The sequence below is a fragment of the Coregonus lavaretus genome (assembly GCF_964263955.1).
Source record: "Coregonus lavaretus genome assembly, chromosome: 6".
NCBI lineage: Eukaryota > Metazoa > Chordata > Actinopteri > Salmoniformes > Salmonidae > Coregonus > Coregonus lavaretus.
In genome coordinates this window covers 42367392-42383204 of record NC_139993.1, presented here as the reverse complement: position 1 = coordinate 42383204, position 15813 = coordinate 42367392, and the positions used below count along the sequence as shown (strand labels likewise).

The 15813-nt window shown below is 43.1% G+C and overlaps 1 protein-coding gene across 1 annotated transcript in view; it reads left to right on the top strand.

Moving 5' to 3' along the window:
* acbd6 (acyl-CoA binding domain containing 6) overlaps positions 1-15813 on the top strand; it is a 53386-nt gene that overhangs the window by 10830 nt on the left and 26743 nt on the right. The window contains exon 6 of the mRNA XM_084163328.1: positions 1215-1304. Within this exon, the coding sequence (XP_084019454.1) occupies positions 1215-1304 (90 nt within the window). The remainder of the gene's footprint in view (positions 1-1214; positions 1305-15813) is intronic.

The window sequence follows — 15813 nt, the reverse complement described above, 5'->3', positions numbered from 1 at the left end:
CAGAGTGGAATTAATATATTAGGAGAAATTGGTAGAGCATGGCGCTTGCAACGCCAGGGTTGTGGGTTCGATTCCCACGGGGGGCCAGTATGAAAAAAAATGTATGCACTCACTAACTGTAAGTCGCTCTGGATAACAGCGTCTGCTAAATGACTAAATGTAAATGTAAATACTAACAATCATTGGCACACCAAAAACTGAGAAAAAGCACAGCGGTATTTAGGCTCCCGCCTCTCTCATAAATATCAATTTCATCATACAGCCGTGGTGATCAATATAATTTAAGCAATAGAATAGGACTTAGAGTGTTTGCTTTATCTAATTGGCTAAACTGAAAAATGAGCTCCCTGTGGCGGTTGTATTAGAATGAGGGGTTTGGAGCTAAGGAGAGGAGGGGGGAGAGGGTGTGGGGGCTGATCAAGGGGATGCTCTCGTTTTGTCCACAGCATCCCATCAATCAACTCTAAGGACTCTGCCGGCCATCCGCAATTTGTCCCTGAGCTCCTGGACCAGCCCCCTCCACCTCCCCAACCCCCCCCTACACACACACACATATATATATATATATATATATCTCACACAGACCCCTCCTGCTGGTGAGGAGGCAGAGCAGAGCTCATCCTGTCACCACCTCGTTTTATAGTTGGGATCTGAAGGCTCTGGGTTATAAATTGTAGTGCAACATTCATTTTTTTAAAGCTGAGAAATCTATTGTGTAGTTAACTTTATGGAGCCGTGCATAACAGAAGGGAATAGATGGTTCTATTAGAGGTGAGGAGGGGTTGGGCCTCCATCCATCTCACTGGATGCTCCAGCAGGTCCCCACACTGCATTTACATATCTCTGTGTGGTCAGACGCCCCACACACGCTGTCACTATCCATGCCAGCTGTAGTCCATTCACTAGGCAACCTTACTAAGTACTGTACCTACCGGTATCGCTATAGTTTTTTTCTCCTCTTGAGAAAATGTATCGTAGATCAAGAGGTAGGATTTACAATAGATAGTGTTAAGGTGTGTAAACAAGTACTGACATTTACTTTGAGGGTTTTACCTAAGAGAAAAACGATCATATTTGATTCAGTATCTTGACTCTTCAACTCATTAGCTGCTTCAATGATGACTAACAATACCTGTTGCACCTTGAAGTAGCTGCTCATGTATTGTATAATGTGTTTGTGCAGGAATAAAGAGCCACACCTCTGTGTGTTTCAGGGCCGGAATTTGCTGCACTGGGCCTGTGACAGAGGCCACAAAGACCTGGTGTCTGTGTTACTGCAAAACAGTGCTGGCATTAACAGTCAGGTGAGTCTCTCTCTCACACACACACACACACACACATCTGGGGTTAGGGGTCAAGTAGCATTTGATGCAGAAGTTCACAGGGTCAGATATTTTAGGGGATTTCAAGATTTCTTTGAGATTCACAATTGTGTTAAAAGGGGCATGAAACCGACACAGTACACTCTGTCAACAGTCCAGCACACACCTCCCAAACACACACCTACAGTTTACTTCACTACACACCACATAGTCAATCCTCTGTATCCGTGGAGGCCTAGTTTCTGTGGCTGGCCCAGTTTCTGTGGCTGGCCCAGGGGACTATAAGGCCCAGTGACACTCTCCCTAGAACCCTCTGAGCAGGTCTACTTTAATTCACTTTGTGATATTGACAAATCCCATGGGGTTTATCCAACACAGTAAGCAGGTAGATGTTGTTTAGTGACCTGGCTGTGGGGAGAAAAACCCTGTACGCATTCAGGTTTAGAGGCAGGCGGCTTTGTCTTAAGCTGGCTGAACGATGCATCGGGAAATTAATACTGTGGTGCGTACAGTTGTGGGGCAGGGGCTTTACTGCCCCACAGTAAGACAAATCAATTGGAAGTAATCAGGCAAATTGTTTGCATTATACAACCCATATAATCAGAACATTTGCAAATGACTTTCTTTTTGTGGCCATGAACCTTTTTTTGTGTGGATGAAAACCAGAGCGCTGGCTTATAAAGAATGATCTTGGTCTGCCTGGCAGTGGCTATGGTCATGGTTTAACAATAAAACATTACTACTTAAATGGAGGCATGTTAAATGCTGCATTGTAATTACAGAGAAGTGGAGCCTCTCTCTAAACTCATTGTAACATATACTGTATTTAGCCTTCATTTATGAATAATAACAGTAGTTACATTAACAGTACACTGATATAAATAAATGTGGTTAAATGTGGTCAAATCTAATACCTGTACATCTCTGGCATCTCTGATGAATTTCAGACACATGCTCTGGGAGAATGTGTGCAATATGCATAGCTATACACATGCATACTATTTCCTAGTGTAGGTACCAGTAAGTGTAATTGAATGGCAGACAGTCCTTATTAAGACCCAGTGTGAGAGGTCACTCAGCAGTCCCTCTCAGGTCATCAGGACCCCTATGGCCCATCTCCTTGGTCATGTCTAGATGGGATACAGCTTTTGTCAAATTGACATCAAAAGTTTTTTTAATTTTTTGCATTTTAGCTAACCCTTTTCCTAACCTTAACCCAATTCTCCTAACCTGCTACGTTAATTATCCTAACCTGCTGCGTAAGTTCTCCTAAACCTGCCACGAAAAGTCAATTTTGACAAAGGCTGTGTCCCTTCTAGACAAAACCCATCTTCCTTCTCTGTCTGTGCTCAGAGGTACCCAGTCAGTTGCCTGAGGATAAATATTAAGACAACTGGACTTTTGCACAATAATGATTGAGATCAGATTTTAGAGATGGCGTGGGGGTGGCCGAAAGGAAATACGACTAGCTAAATCCTACAACAGTCTCTGCCAAATTATTATACAATGTAAACCCCACGAAACCTGGAGTTGATGGGGATATAAAGCCTTCTACTTCTTATTAGATTCTATTACATTGCTGTTTTCAGTCACTTTCCGGCCATGCTGAACTAGACTACATGCCCTGGATGCTACATTCCTTTTTGCTGTTAAAAAAACTGGCAAACATGCATGTGGTAATAGTATCATAGTAGGTATGTACTGTAGTAGGTTTGACATATACAGTGGGGTCCGAAATTATTGACACCCTTGATAAAGATGAGCAGCAATGACTGTATCAAATAAATAATTCAAATACTGAGCTATATTGTATGCTCCATAAAATTGGGAAATTATATTATTTTATTCTAACACAATTGCTCAGAGAAAGAGATTCTGAGAAAAAGATCATACCCCCAAGACATGCTAACCTCCCCTGTTATTGGTAATGGTGAGAGTTTAGCATGTCTTGGGGGTATGATCTTTGTCACTCAACATTATTCATGATTAATTTAGGATTATCCTTATCCACATCAATGTAGAAGTGTTTAGAAACATATTATATTCTTATTTATAATAAAAGTGACTCCAAAATGACACAATACATTTATTTACCATTAATTACCATTGGGTACAAAATAATCTGAAATACAACCAAAACTAACAGCAAATGCATCCAACAAGTTTGTAGAGTCACAAGCTTGATGTAGTCATTGTGTCCGCCTGGAATTTAACCTTCCCAAATTCTCCCATGTCACCCCGCTCCTCCGCACACTCCACTGGCTTCCAGTCAAAGCTCGCATCCACTACAAGACCATGGTACTTGCCTACGGAGCAGCAAGAGGAACTGCCCCTCCCTACCTTCAGGCTCTGCTCAAATCCTACATCCCAACCCGAGTACTCCATTCTGCCACCTCTGGTCTCGATCAGCCCAGTCAAAGTTATTTTCTGTCCTGGCACCCCAATGGTGGAACACATCTGAAACCCTACCTATTCAAAGAGTATCTTAAGTAATCCCGCTGCACCCCCTCCTTACAGCCTTTCTTGAACTAACACTTGCACTTTTCCCCCATACTAGTTCTGACTTTGCCGATAGCTACTTTATTGAGGAAAAATTTACTTACTATGACTGTGATATGTGGTTGTCCCACCTAGCTATCTTAAGATGAATGCACTAACTGTATGTCGTTCTGGATAAGAGTGTCTGCTGAATTACGTAAATGTAAAATGTAATATGGAACCAAATACTAAACTTTTGACTACTTTATTTATTAGAATCTTTAGGGGTGTCGATAATTCTGACCCCAACCTTTTTTGAGATAAAAAAAAAAGGATTACTTGTTAAAAAAAAAAATATTTTTCTGAGCAATTGTATAAGTATAAAATAATACACTGCTCAAAAAAATAAAGGGAACACTTAAACAACACAATGTAACTCCAAGTCAATCACACTTCTGTGAAATCAAACTGTCCACTTAGGAAGCAACACTGATTGACAATACATTTCACATGCTGTTGTGCAAATGGAATAGACAACAGGTGGAAATTATAGGCAATTAGCAAGACACCCCGCAATAAAGGACTGGTTTTGCAGGTGGTGACCACAGACCACTTCTCAGTTCCTATGCTTCTTGGCTGATGTTTTGGTCACTTTTGAATGGTGGCGGTGCTTTCACTCTAGTGGTAGCATGAGACGGAGTCTACAACCCACACAAGTGGCTCAGGTAGTGCAGCTCATCCAGGATGGAACATCAATGCGAGCTGTGGCAAGAAGGTTTGCTGTGTCTGTCAGCGTAGTGTCCAGAGCATGAAGGCGCTACCAGGAGACAGGCCAGTACATCAGGAGACGTGGAGGAGGCCGTAGGAGGGCAACAACCCAGCAGCAGGACTGCTACCTCCGCCTTTGTGCAAGGAGGAGCAGGAGGAGCACTGCCAGAGCCCTGCAAAATGACCTCCAGCAGGCCACAAATGTGCATGTGTCTGCTCAAACGGTCAGAAACAGACTCCATGAGGGTGGTATGAGGGTCCGACGTCCACAGGTGGGGGTTGTGCTTACAGCCCAACACCGTGCAGGACGTTTGGCATTTGCCAGAGAACACCAAGATTGGCAAATTCGCCACTGGCGCCCTGTGCCCTTCACAGATGAAAGCAGGTTCACACTGAGCACGTGACAGACGTGACAGAGTCTGGAGACACCGTGGAGAACATTCTGCTGCCTGCAACATCCTCCAGCATGACCGGTTTGGCGGTGGGTCAGTCATGGTGTGGGGTGCCATTTCTTTGGGGGTCTGCACAGCCCTCCATGTGCTCGCCAGAGGTAGCCTGACTGCCATTAGGTACCGAGATGAGATCCACAGACCCCTTGTGAGACCATATGCTGGTGCGGTTGGCCCTGGGTTCCTCCTAATGCAAGACAATGCTAGACCTCATGTGGCTGGAGTGTGTCAGCAGTTCCTGCAAGAGGAAGGCATTGATGCTATGGACTGGCCCGCCCGTTCCCCAGACCTGAATCCAATTGAGCACATCTGGGACATCATGTCTCGCTCCATCCACCAACGCCACGTTGCACCACAGACTGTACAGGAGTTGGCAGATGCTTTAGTCCAGGTCTGGGAGGAGATCCCTCAGGAGACCATCCGCCACCTCATCAGGAGCATGCCCAGGCGTTGTAGGGAGGTCATACAGGCACGTGGAGGCCACACACACTACTGAGCCTCATTTTGACTTGTTTTAAGGACATTACATCAAAGTTGGATCAGCCTATAGTGTGGTTTTCCACTTTAATTTTGAGGGTGACTCCAAATCCAGACCTCCATGGGTTGATAAATTTGATTTCCATTGATAATTTTTGTGTGATTTTGTTGTCAGCACATTCAACTATGTAAAGAAAAAAGTATTTAATAAGATTATTTCATTCATTTAGATCTAGGATGTGTTATTTTAGTGTTCCCTTTATTTTTTTGAGCAGTGTATAATTTACCAATTTTTGGGGGCATACAATATAGCTCAGTATTATAATTATTTATTTTATACTGTCATTAATTTTCATCTTTATCAAAGGTGTTAATAATTTAGGACCCCACTGTGAGGGCCGACTCTAGCCTTTTGGGGGCCCTAAGCAAGATTTTGTTGCCCCCCCCCGCAATAACAGTTTGCCGTTTTAAAGCAAGTTTTCCGCAGTTCTACACATTTTGCCATGGGGGGAGAGAAAAATGTCCCTGAAATTCTACCAATTTTGTCATGACTTATGCCATGTTAATATGATATCTGAGTGAGAGTGACTAACAAAATCAATGGGGGCCCCATGGAGGTCAGGGCCCCTGGGCACGTGCCAGGTTGGTATTCGGCCATGAAGTTTAAATAGCTGGCTAGACTAATTTACCAATCTGAAAATTGTTAGCTGACATGGCTAATTGAGTGACTGGCAGTGAAAATGTAACAAAAAAATAGCTGATGCACAACCAAATTTCAGACTTGCACCTTGTGTATTCTACTATTCTAACTTTCAACAGTAAGTTAACACCCAGACTGAGGGTCGGGGCCCCCTAGCGGCCTGGAGCCCTAAGCGACCGCTTATGCCTGGAGCCGGCCCTGCCCACTTTGTGTGTTTTATATACAGTGCATTCTGAAAGTATTCAGATCCCTTGACTTTTTCCACGTTTTATTACGTTACAGCCTTATTCTAAAATGGATAAAATTGTTTTTTTCCCTCATCAATCTACACACAATACCCCATGATGACTAAGCAAAAACAGGTTTTTAGAACTTTTTGCAAATGTATAAAAATACAACAGCTGAAATATTACATTTGCATAAGTATTCATACCCTTTACACAGTACTTTGTTGAAGCACCTTTGGCAGCAATTACAGCCTTGAGTCTTCTTGGGTAGGACACTACACGCTTGGCACACCTGTATTTGGGGAGTTTCTCCCGTTCCTCTCTGCAGATCCTCTCAAGTTTTGTCAGGTTGGATGGAGAGCGTTGCTGCACAGCTATTTTCAGGTCTCTCCAGAGATGTTCGATCGGGTTCAAGTCCGGGCTCTGGCTGGGCCACTCAAGGACATTCAGAGATTTGTCCCAAAGCCAAGAGCCACTCCTGCGTTGTCTTGGCTGTGTGCTTAGGGTCGTTGTCCTGTTGGAAGGTGGACCTTCACCCCAATCTGAGGTCCTGACCGCTTTGGAGCAGGTTTTCATCAAGGATCTCTCTGTACTTTGCTCTGTTAATCTTTGCCTCGATCCTGACTAGTCTCCCAGTCCCTGCAACTGAAAAACATCCCCACAGCATTATGCTGCCACCACCATGCTTCACCGTAGGGATGGTGCCAGGTTTCCTCCAGACGTGACGTGTGGCATTTAGGCCAAAGAGTTCAATCTTGATTTCATCTGACCAGATAATCTTGTTTCTCATGGTCTGAGAGTCTTTAGGTGCCTTTTGGCAAACTCCAAGCAGGCTGTCATGTGCCTTGTACTGAGGAGTGGCTTCCGTCTGGCCACTCTACCATGAAGGCCTGATTGGTGGAGTGCTGCAAAGATGGTTGTCCTTCTGGGAGGTTCTCCCATCTCCCCACAGAGGAACTCTATAGCGCTGTCAGAGTGACCATTGGGTTCTTGGTCACCTCCCTGACCAAGACCCTTCTCCCCCGATTGCTCAGTTTGGCCGGGCAGCCAGCTCTTGGAAGAGTCTTGGTGGTTCCAAACTTCTTCCATTTAAGAATGATGGAGGCCACTGTGTTCTTGGGGACCTTCAAGGCTGCAGAATTTATTTTGTACCCTTCCCAGGATCTGTGCCTCGACACAATCCTGTCTCGGAGCTCTACGGAAAATTCCTTCGACCTCATGGCTTGGTTTTGCTCTGACATGCACTTTCCAAATCATGTCCAATCAATTGAATTTACCACAGGTGGACTCCAATCAAGTTGTAGAAACATCTCAAGGATGGTCAATGGAAACAGGATGCCCCCGAGTCTCATAGCAAATGGTCTGAATACTTATGTAAATAAGGTATTTCTGTTTTTTATTTGTAATAGATTAGCAAACATTTCTAAAAACCTGTTTTCACTTTGTCATTATGGGGTATTGTGTGTAGATAGTTTATTTTTTAAATTCCTTTTAGAATAAGGCTGTAACGTAATAAAGTGGAAAAAGTCAAGGGGTCTGAATACTTTCCAAAGACTATGTGTATGTATGTATGTGAATATATATATATATATATATATATATATATATATATATATATATATATATATATATATATATATATATATATATATATATATATATATATATATATATATATATATATATATATATATATATATATATATACAGCTCTGGAAAAAATTAAGAGACCACTGCAAGTTTTTCTTAAATCAGTATCTCTACATGTATGACAGCCATTCCATTCCGGTGTCTGTTGAATTCCAACACAGGCACACCTCATTCTACTGAATTAGGTACTGATTAGGTGATCACCTGAACCAAATCTTATTTAACGAGGAAAAGTATAAAAACCACTGCTGTGGTCATCACTATCCTCTTACAATAGGACCAGCTGGATGGCAAAAACAGTGCTAATAGTACCTCAAACGTAATATTAATCAAAAAAAGAACTATTGACCATGCCAAAAGAGTTGAAAAGGAAAGTTTTGAGTGAGGAAAAGAAGGGTTCAATTCTGGCTTTACTGGCAGAGGGATACAGTGAGCGTCAGGTTGCTTCCGTCCTTAACATTCCAAAGACGACGGTTCGAAACAGGCTCCTAGGGGCAGGGCTGAAGTCGTGCAAAGCTAGAAAAAAGCCCTTCATCAATGAGAAGCAAAGAAGAGCCAGGCTGAGGTTTGCAAAAGACCATAAGGATTGGACCGTAGAGGACTGGAGTAAGGTCATCTTCTCTGATGAGTCCAATTTTCAGCTTTGCCCAACACCTGGTCGTCTAATGGTTAGACGGAGACCTGGAGAGGCCTACAAGCCACAGTGTCTCGCACCCACTGTAAAATTTGGTGGAGGATCGGTGATGATCTGGGGGTGCTTCAGCAAGGCTGGAATCGGGCAGATTTGTCTTTGTGAAGGATGCATGAATCAAGCCACGTACAAGGTTGTCCTGGAAGAAAACTTGCTTCCTTTTGCTCTGACATTGTTCCCCAACTTTGAGGATTGGTTTTTCCAGCAGGACAATGCGCCATGCCACACAGCCAGGTCAATCAAGGTGTGGATGGAGGACCACCAGATCAAGACCCTGTCATGGCCAGCCCAATCTCCAGACCTGAACCCCATTGAAAACTTCTGGAATGTGATCAAGAGGAAGATGGATGATCACAAGCCATCAAACAAAGCCGAGTCATCAAGGCAAAGGGTGGCTATTTGAAGAATCTCAAATATAAAATATATTTTGATTTGTTTAACACTTTTTTTGGTTACTACATGATTCCATATGTGTTATTTCATAGTTTTGATGTCTTCACTATTATTCTATAATGTAAAAAATATTTAAAATGTTGAATGAGGAAGTGTGTCCAAACTTTTGACTGGTACTATATATATATATATATATATATATATATATATGTATGTATGTATGTATGTATGTATGTGTGTATGTGTGTGTGTGTGTGTGTGTGTGTGTGTGTGTGTGTGTGTGTGTGTGTGTGTGTGTGTGTGTGTGTGTGTGTGTGTGTGTGTGTGTGTGTGTGTGTGTGTGTGTGTGTGTGTGTGTGTGTGTGTGTGTGTGTGTGTGTGTGTGTGTGTGTGTGTGTGTGTGTGTGTGTGTGTGTGTGTGTGTGTGTGTGTGTGTGTGTGTGTGTGTGTATATATATGTATGTGTGTGTATGTATAATGTTATATATCATTGGCAGACTATCAAAGAATATAAATTGTAAATGGTCCCATGAATGCGAGAAGTCTCCACCGTTTTACGTCCTCACATTCCTTTTGTCTGTATATGATAGGGAGAAGAGGAGGTGTGGTATTGGGTTTGTTGGGTATTGGATATCCCAGTAATCTGCATTGACCTCTGCCAACTGCCGTTAAATAAAGATAAACGTGATTTATGTTTAATTTGTTGATTAAAAAATAAAAAAATAAAAATGCGTTCAGTGAAAATCGTTGGAAATTAATCAACTGATTGTTTCAGTGGATGTCCAAACCCGGTATCCTGCATTATGGACTGTTTGATTCTAATCTGGGATCAGAAGGGACTACAATAGGTAGCTCTGTCCATGAATACCCAGATCAACTGTATACCACCTGTCAACAGCAGAATGCCACACACTGGCACATAACCAACATATCACTGCTTCTCTACTGCACTTTAACAAATTAACCCCAGAAACTGGGCTGGATGGCAGAACTGGAGCTTTGTGTGAAGTAGGGTACCATGTTTGTAAAGTCAGAAGCATCACTCAATTATTTTATGTGGGCTGACATTTAGTGTACTGCATTGTAATAAAGGCATATCCAAATATCCTCAAAATTCCATTATATGTGAGGAGAGAGAAACATGATTATTCAGTTTACTGGAATTTTACAGGAATTTAAAAGTTTAAAATCCTTAGGAGTCTTGATGTATCGGTGCGTCAAACTAAGTAACATAATAAAACAAATCCCCATAAAAATCTGTACGTTTATGCTAGAGCTATCTCAATCCACCGCATCTGCCTATGTCAGCCTTCCTCATCTGCAGTTGAAGGTGGCCGAGCAACAGCTGTGTTTGTCAGACCACGAAAACGTCTGTAGTGTCCGAACAGACGCCTACAAACTAATACCACTCTATGGAAAGGGGAGACTCACGAACACACGATGTTCTCCTTTTTGCTCTACGACCCCCGCAAGTGTCACGGGACTCGTCTGAAGGTAACCTATACAAATGAATGGAAGTATGGAGGTAGTTTTGTGGCAACAAAAATAATGTTAAAAATGTTTTGAAAAATATAGGATAGACACTTCAAAACCTTTCTTAATTATGATAAATTTTTTTGCTGTTTTTAGACATTTTAGATTTGTAATTTTTTTTTTATAAAACAAAATGAAATGCCACATTTACATAAGTATTCAGACCCTTTACTCAGTACTTTGTTGAAGCACCTTTGGCAGCTATTACAGCCTCGAGTCTTCTTGGGTATGACACTATAAGCTTGGCACAGCTGTATTTGGGGAGTTCCTTCCATTCTTCTCTGCAGATCCTCTCAAGCACTGTCAGGTTGTATGGGGAGAGTCGCTGCACACTATTTTCAGGTCTCTCCAGAGATGTTCGATCTGGTTCAAGTCCGGGCTATGGCTGTGCCACTTAAGGACATTCAGAGACTTGTCCCGAAGCCACTCCTGCGTTGTCTTGGCTGTGTGCTTAGGTTCATTGTCCTGTTGGAATATGAACCTTCGCCCCAGTCTGAGGTCCTGAGTGCTCTGGAGCAGGTTTTCATGAAGGATCTCTCTGTACTTTGCTCCGTTCATCTTTCCCTCGATCCTGACTAGTCTCCCAGTCCCTGCCGCTGAAAAACATCCCCACAGCATGATGCTGCCACCACCATGCTTCACCGTAGGGATGGTGCCAGGTTTCCTCTAGACATGACACTTGGCATTCAGGCCAAGGAGTTCCATCTTTGTTTCATCTGACCAGATAATCTTGTTTCTCATGGTCTGAGAGTCCTTTAGATGCCTTTTGGCAAGCTCCAAGTGGGCTGTCATGTCCTTTTATTGAGGAGTGGCTCCCGTCTGGCCACTACCATAAAGGCCTGATTGGTGGAGTACTGCAAAGATGGTTGTCCTTCTGGAAGGTTCTCCCATCTCCACAGAAGAACTCTGGAACGCTGTCAGAGTGACCATCGGGTTCTTGGTCACCTCCCTGACCAAGACCCTTCTCCCCCGATTGCTCAGTTTGGCCGGGCGGCCAGCTCTAGAAAGTGTATTTTTTGGTACCCTTCCCAAGATCTGTGCCTCGACACAATCCTGTCTCGGAGATCTACGGACAATTCAAAAAATCTGTTTTCACTTTGTCGTTATGGGGTATTGTGTGTAGATGAGGGGAAAAAAGTATTCAATTATATCAATTTTAGAATAAGGCTGTAACGTAACAAAATGTGGAAAACGTGAAGGGGTCTGAATACTTTCTGAATGCACTGTAGGATAGGCCTTGATTAGAATACAGTGTGTATATATAGAGTGGGGGAAAAAAGTATTTAGTCAGCCACCAATTGTGCATGTTCTCCCACTTAAAACGATGAGAGAGGCCTGTAATTTTCATCATAGGTACACGTCAACTATGACAGACAAAATGAGAAAAAAATTCCAGAAAATCACATTGTAGGATTTTTAATGAATTTATTTGCAAATTATGGTGGAAAATAAGTATTTGGTCAATAACAAAAGTTTCTCAATACTTTGTTATATACCCTTTGTTGGCAATGACACAGGTCAAACGTTTTCTGTAAGTCTTCACAAGGTTTTCACACACTGTTGCTGGTATTTTGGCCCATTCCTCCATGCAGATCTCCTCTAGAGCAGTGATGTTTTGGGGCTGTCGCTGGACAACAGACTTTCAACTCCCTCCAAAGATTTTCTATGGGGTTGAGATCTGGAGACTGGCTAGGCCACTCCAGGACCTTGAAATGCTTCTTACGAAGCCACTCCTTCGTTGCCCGGGCGGTGTGTTTGGGATCATTGTCATGCTGAAAGACCCAGCCACGTTTCATCTTCAATGCCCTTGCTGATGGAAGGAGGTTTTCATTCAAAATCTCACGATACATGGCCCCATTCATTCTTTCCTTTACACAGATCAGTCGTCCTGGTCCCTTTGCAGAAAAACAGCCCCAAAGCATGATGTTTCCACCCCCATGCTTCACAGAAGGTATGGTGTTCTTTGGATGCAACTCAGCATTCTTTGTCCTCCAAACACGACGAGTTGAGTTTTTACCAAAAAGTTATATTTTGGTTTCATCTGACCATATGACATTCTCCTAATCCTCTTCTGGATCATCCAAATGCACTCTAGCAAACTTCAGACGGGCCTGGACATGTACTGGCTTAAGCAGGGGGACACGTCTGGCACTGCAGGATTTGAGTCCCTAGCGGCGTAGTGTGTTACTGATGGTAGGCTTTGTTACTTTGGTCCCAGCTCTCTGCAGGTCATTCACTAGGTCCCCCCGTGTGGTTCTGGGATTTTTGCTCACCGTTCTTGTGATCATTTTGACCCCCACGGGGTGAGATTTTGCGTGGAGCCCCAGATCGAGGGAGATTATCAGTGGTCTTGTATGTCTTCCATTTCCTAATAATTGCTCCCACAGTTGATTTCTTCAAACCAAGCTGCTTACCTATTGCAGATTCAGTCTTCCCAGCCTGGTACAGGTCTACAATTTTGTTTCTGGTGTCCTTTGACAGCTCTTTGGTCTTGGCCATAGTGGAGTTTGGAGTGTGACTGTTTGAGGTTGTGGACAGGTGTCTTTTATACTGATAACAAGTTCAAACAGGTGCCATTAATACAGGTAACGAGTGGAGGACAGAGGAGCCTCTTAAAGAAGAAGTTACAGGTCTGTGAGACCCAGAAATCTTGCTTGTTTGTAGGTGACCAAATACTTATATTCCACCATAATTTGCAAATAAATTCATTAAAAAATCCTACAATGTGATTTTCTGGATTTTTTTCTTCTCAATTTGTCTGTCATAGTTGACGTGTACCTATGATGAAAATTACAGGCCTCTCTCATTTTTTTAAGTGGGAGAACTTGCACAATTGGTGGCTGACTAAATACTTTTTTGGTGTTCACCAAAATGTATGTGGGAGACTCCCCAAACATATGGAAGAAGGTACTCCGGTCAGATGAGACTAAAATTGAGCTTTTTGGCCATCAAGGAAAACGCTATGTCTGGCGCAAACCCAACACCTCTCATCACCCCGAGAACACCATCCCCACAGTGAAGCATGGTGGTGGCAGCATCATGCTGTGGGGATGTTTTTCATCGGCAGGGACTGGGAAACTGGCCAGAATTGAAGGAATGGTGAATGGCGCTAAATACAGGGAAATTCTTGAGGGATACCTGTTTCAGTCTTCCAGAGATTTGAGACTAGTACGGAGGTTCACCTTCCAGCAGGACAATGACCCTAAGCATACTGCTAAAGCAACACTCGAGTGGTTTAAGGGGAAACATTTAAATGTCTTGGAATGGCCATGCTGTAAGTAAGCATTTCACTGTAATGTCTGCACCTGTTGTATTCAGCGCATGTGGCCAATAAAATTTGATTTGATTTGATTTTTAAAGCCCAGACCAGTTTTGAGGGAGCATGCAATTGGCATGATGACTGCAGGAATGTCCACCAGAGCTGTTGCCAGATAATTTAATGTTCATTTCTCTACCATAAGCCGCCTCCAACGGCGTTTTAGAGAATTTGCCAGTACGTCCAACCGGCCTTACATCCACAGACCACGTGTAACCACACCAGCCCAGGACCTCCACTTCCGGCTTCTTCACCTGCAGGATCGTCTGAGACCAGCCACCCGGAAAGCTGACGAAACTGTGGGTTTGTACAACTGTCAGAAGCCGTCTCAGGGATGCTCATCTGTGTGCTCGTCGTCCTCACCAGGGTCTTGACCTGACTGCAGTTTGCCTTCAGTGGGCAAATGTTCACCTTCTATGGCCACTGGCAAGCTGGAGAAGTGTGCTCTTCACGGATTAATCCCAGTTTCAACTGTACCGGGCAGATGGCAGACAGCGTGTTTGGTGTCTTGTGGGCACGCGGTTTGCTGATGTCAATGTTGTGAACAGAGTGCCCCATGGTAGCGGTGGGGTTATGGTATGGGCAGGCATAAACTACGGACAACGAACACAATTGCATTTTATCAATGGCAATTTGAATGCACAGAGATACTGTGACGAGATTCGTAGGCCCATTGTCGTGCCAGTCATCCGTCACCATCACCTCATGTTTCAGCATGATAATGCACAGCCTCATGTCACAAGGATCTGTACACAATTCCTGGAAGCTGAAAATGTCCCAGTTCTTCCATGACCTGCATACTCACCAGACTCACCATGCCACCCATTGAGCATGTTTGGTATGCTCATACTTGAGTAAAAATAAAGTTAAGTTAATAGAAAATGACTCAAGTAAAATTGAAAGTCACCCAGTAAAATACTAATTGAGTAAAAGTCTAAAAGTGTTTGGTTTTAAATATACTTACAGTGCCTTGCAAAAGTATTCATCCGCCTTGGCGTTTTTCCTATTTTGTTGCATTACAACCTGTAATTTAAATTGATTTTTATTTGGATTTCATGTAATGGACATACACAAAATAATGGAATGAAAAAAAGAACTTGTTTCAGAAAATTCAAAAAAATAAATAATGGAAAAGTGGTGCTTGCATATGTATTCACCCCCTTTGCTATGAAGCCCCTAAATAAGATCTGGTGCAACCAATTACCTTCAGAAGTCCCATAATTAGTTAGATTGCACACAGGTGGACTTTATTTAAGTGTCACATGATCTCAGTATATATACAACTGTTCTGAAAGGCCCCAGAGTCTGCAACACCACTAAGCAAGGGGCACCACCAAGCAAGCGGCACCATGAAGACCAAGGAGCTCTCCAAACAGGTCAGGGACAAAGTTGTGGAGAAGTACAGATCAGGGTTGGGTTATAAAAAAATATCTGAAACGTTGAACATCCCACAGAGCACCATTAAATCCATTATTAAAAAATTTAAAGAATATGGCACCACAACAAACCTGCCAAGAGAGGGCCACCCACCAAAACTCATGGACCACACAAGGAGGGCATTAATCAGAGGCAACAAAGAGACCAAAGATAACCCTGAAGGAGCTGCAAAGCTCCACAGCGGAGATTGGAGTATCTGTCCATAGGACCACTTTAAGGCGTACACTCCACAGAGCTGGGCTTTACGGAAGAGTGGCCAGAAAAAAGCCATTGCGTAAAGAAAACACAGTTTGGTGTTCACCAAAATGTATGTGGGAGACTCCCCAAACATATGGAAGAAGGTACTCCGGTCAGATGAGACTAAAATTGAGC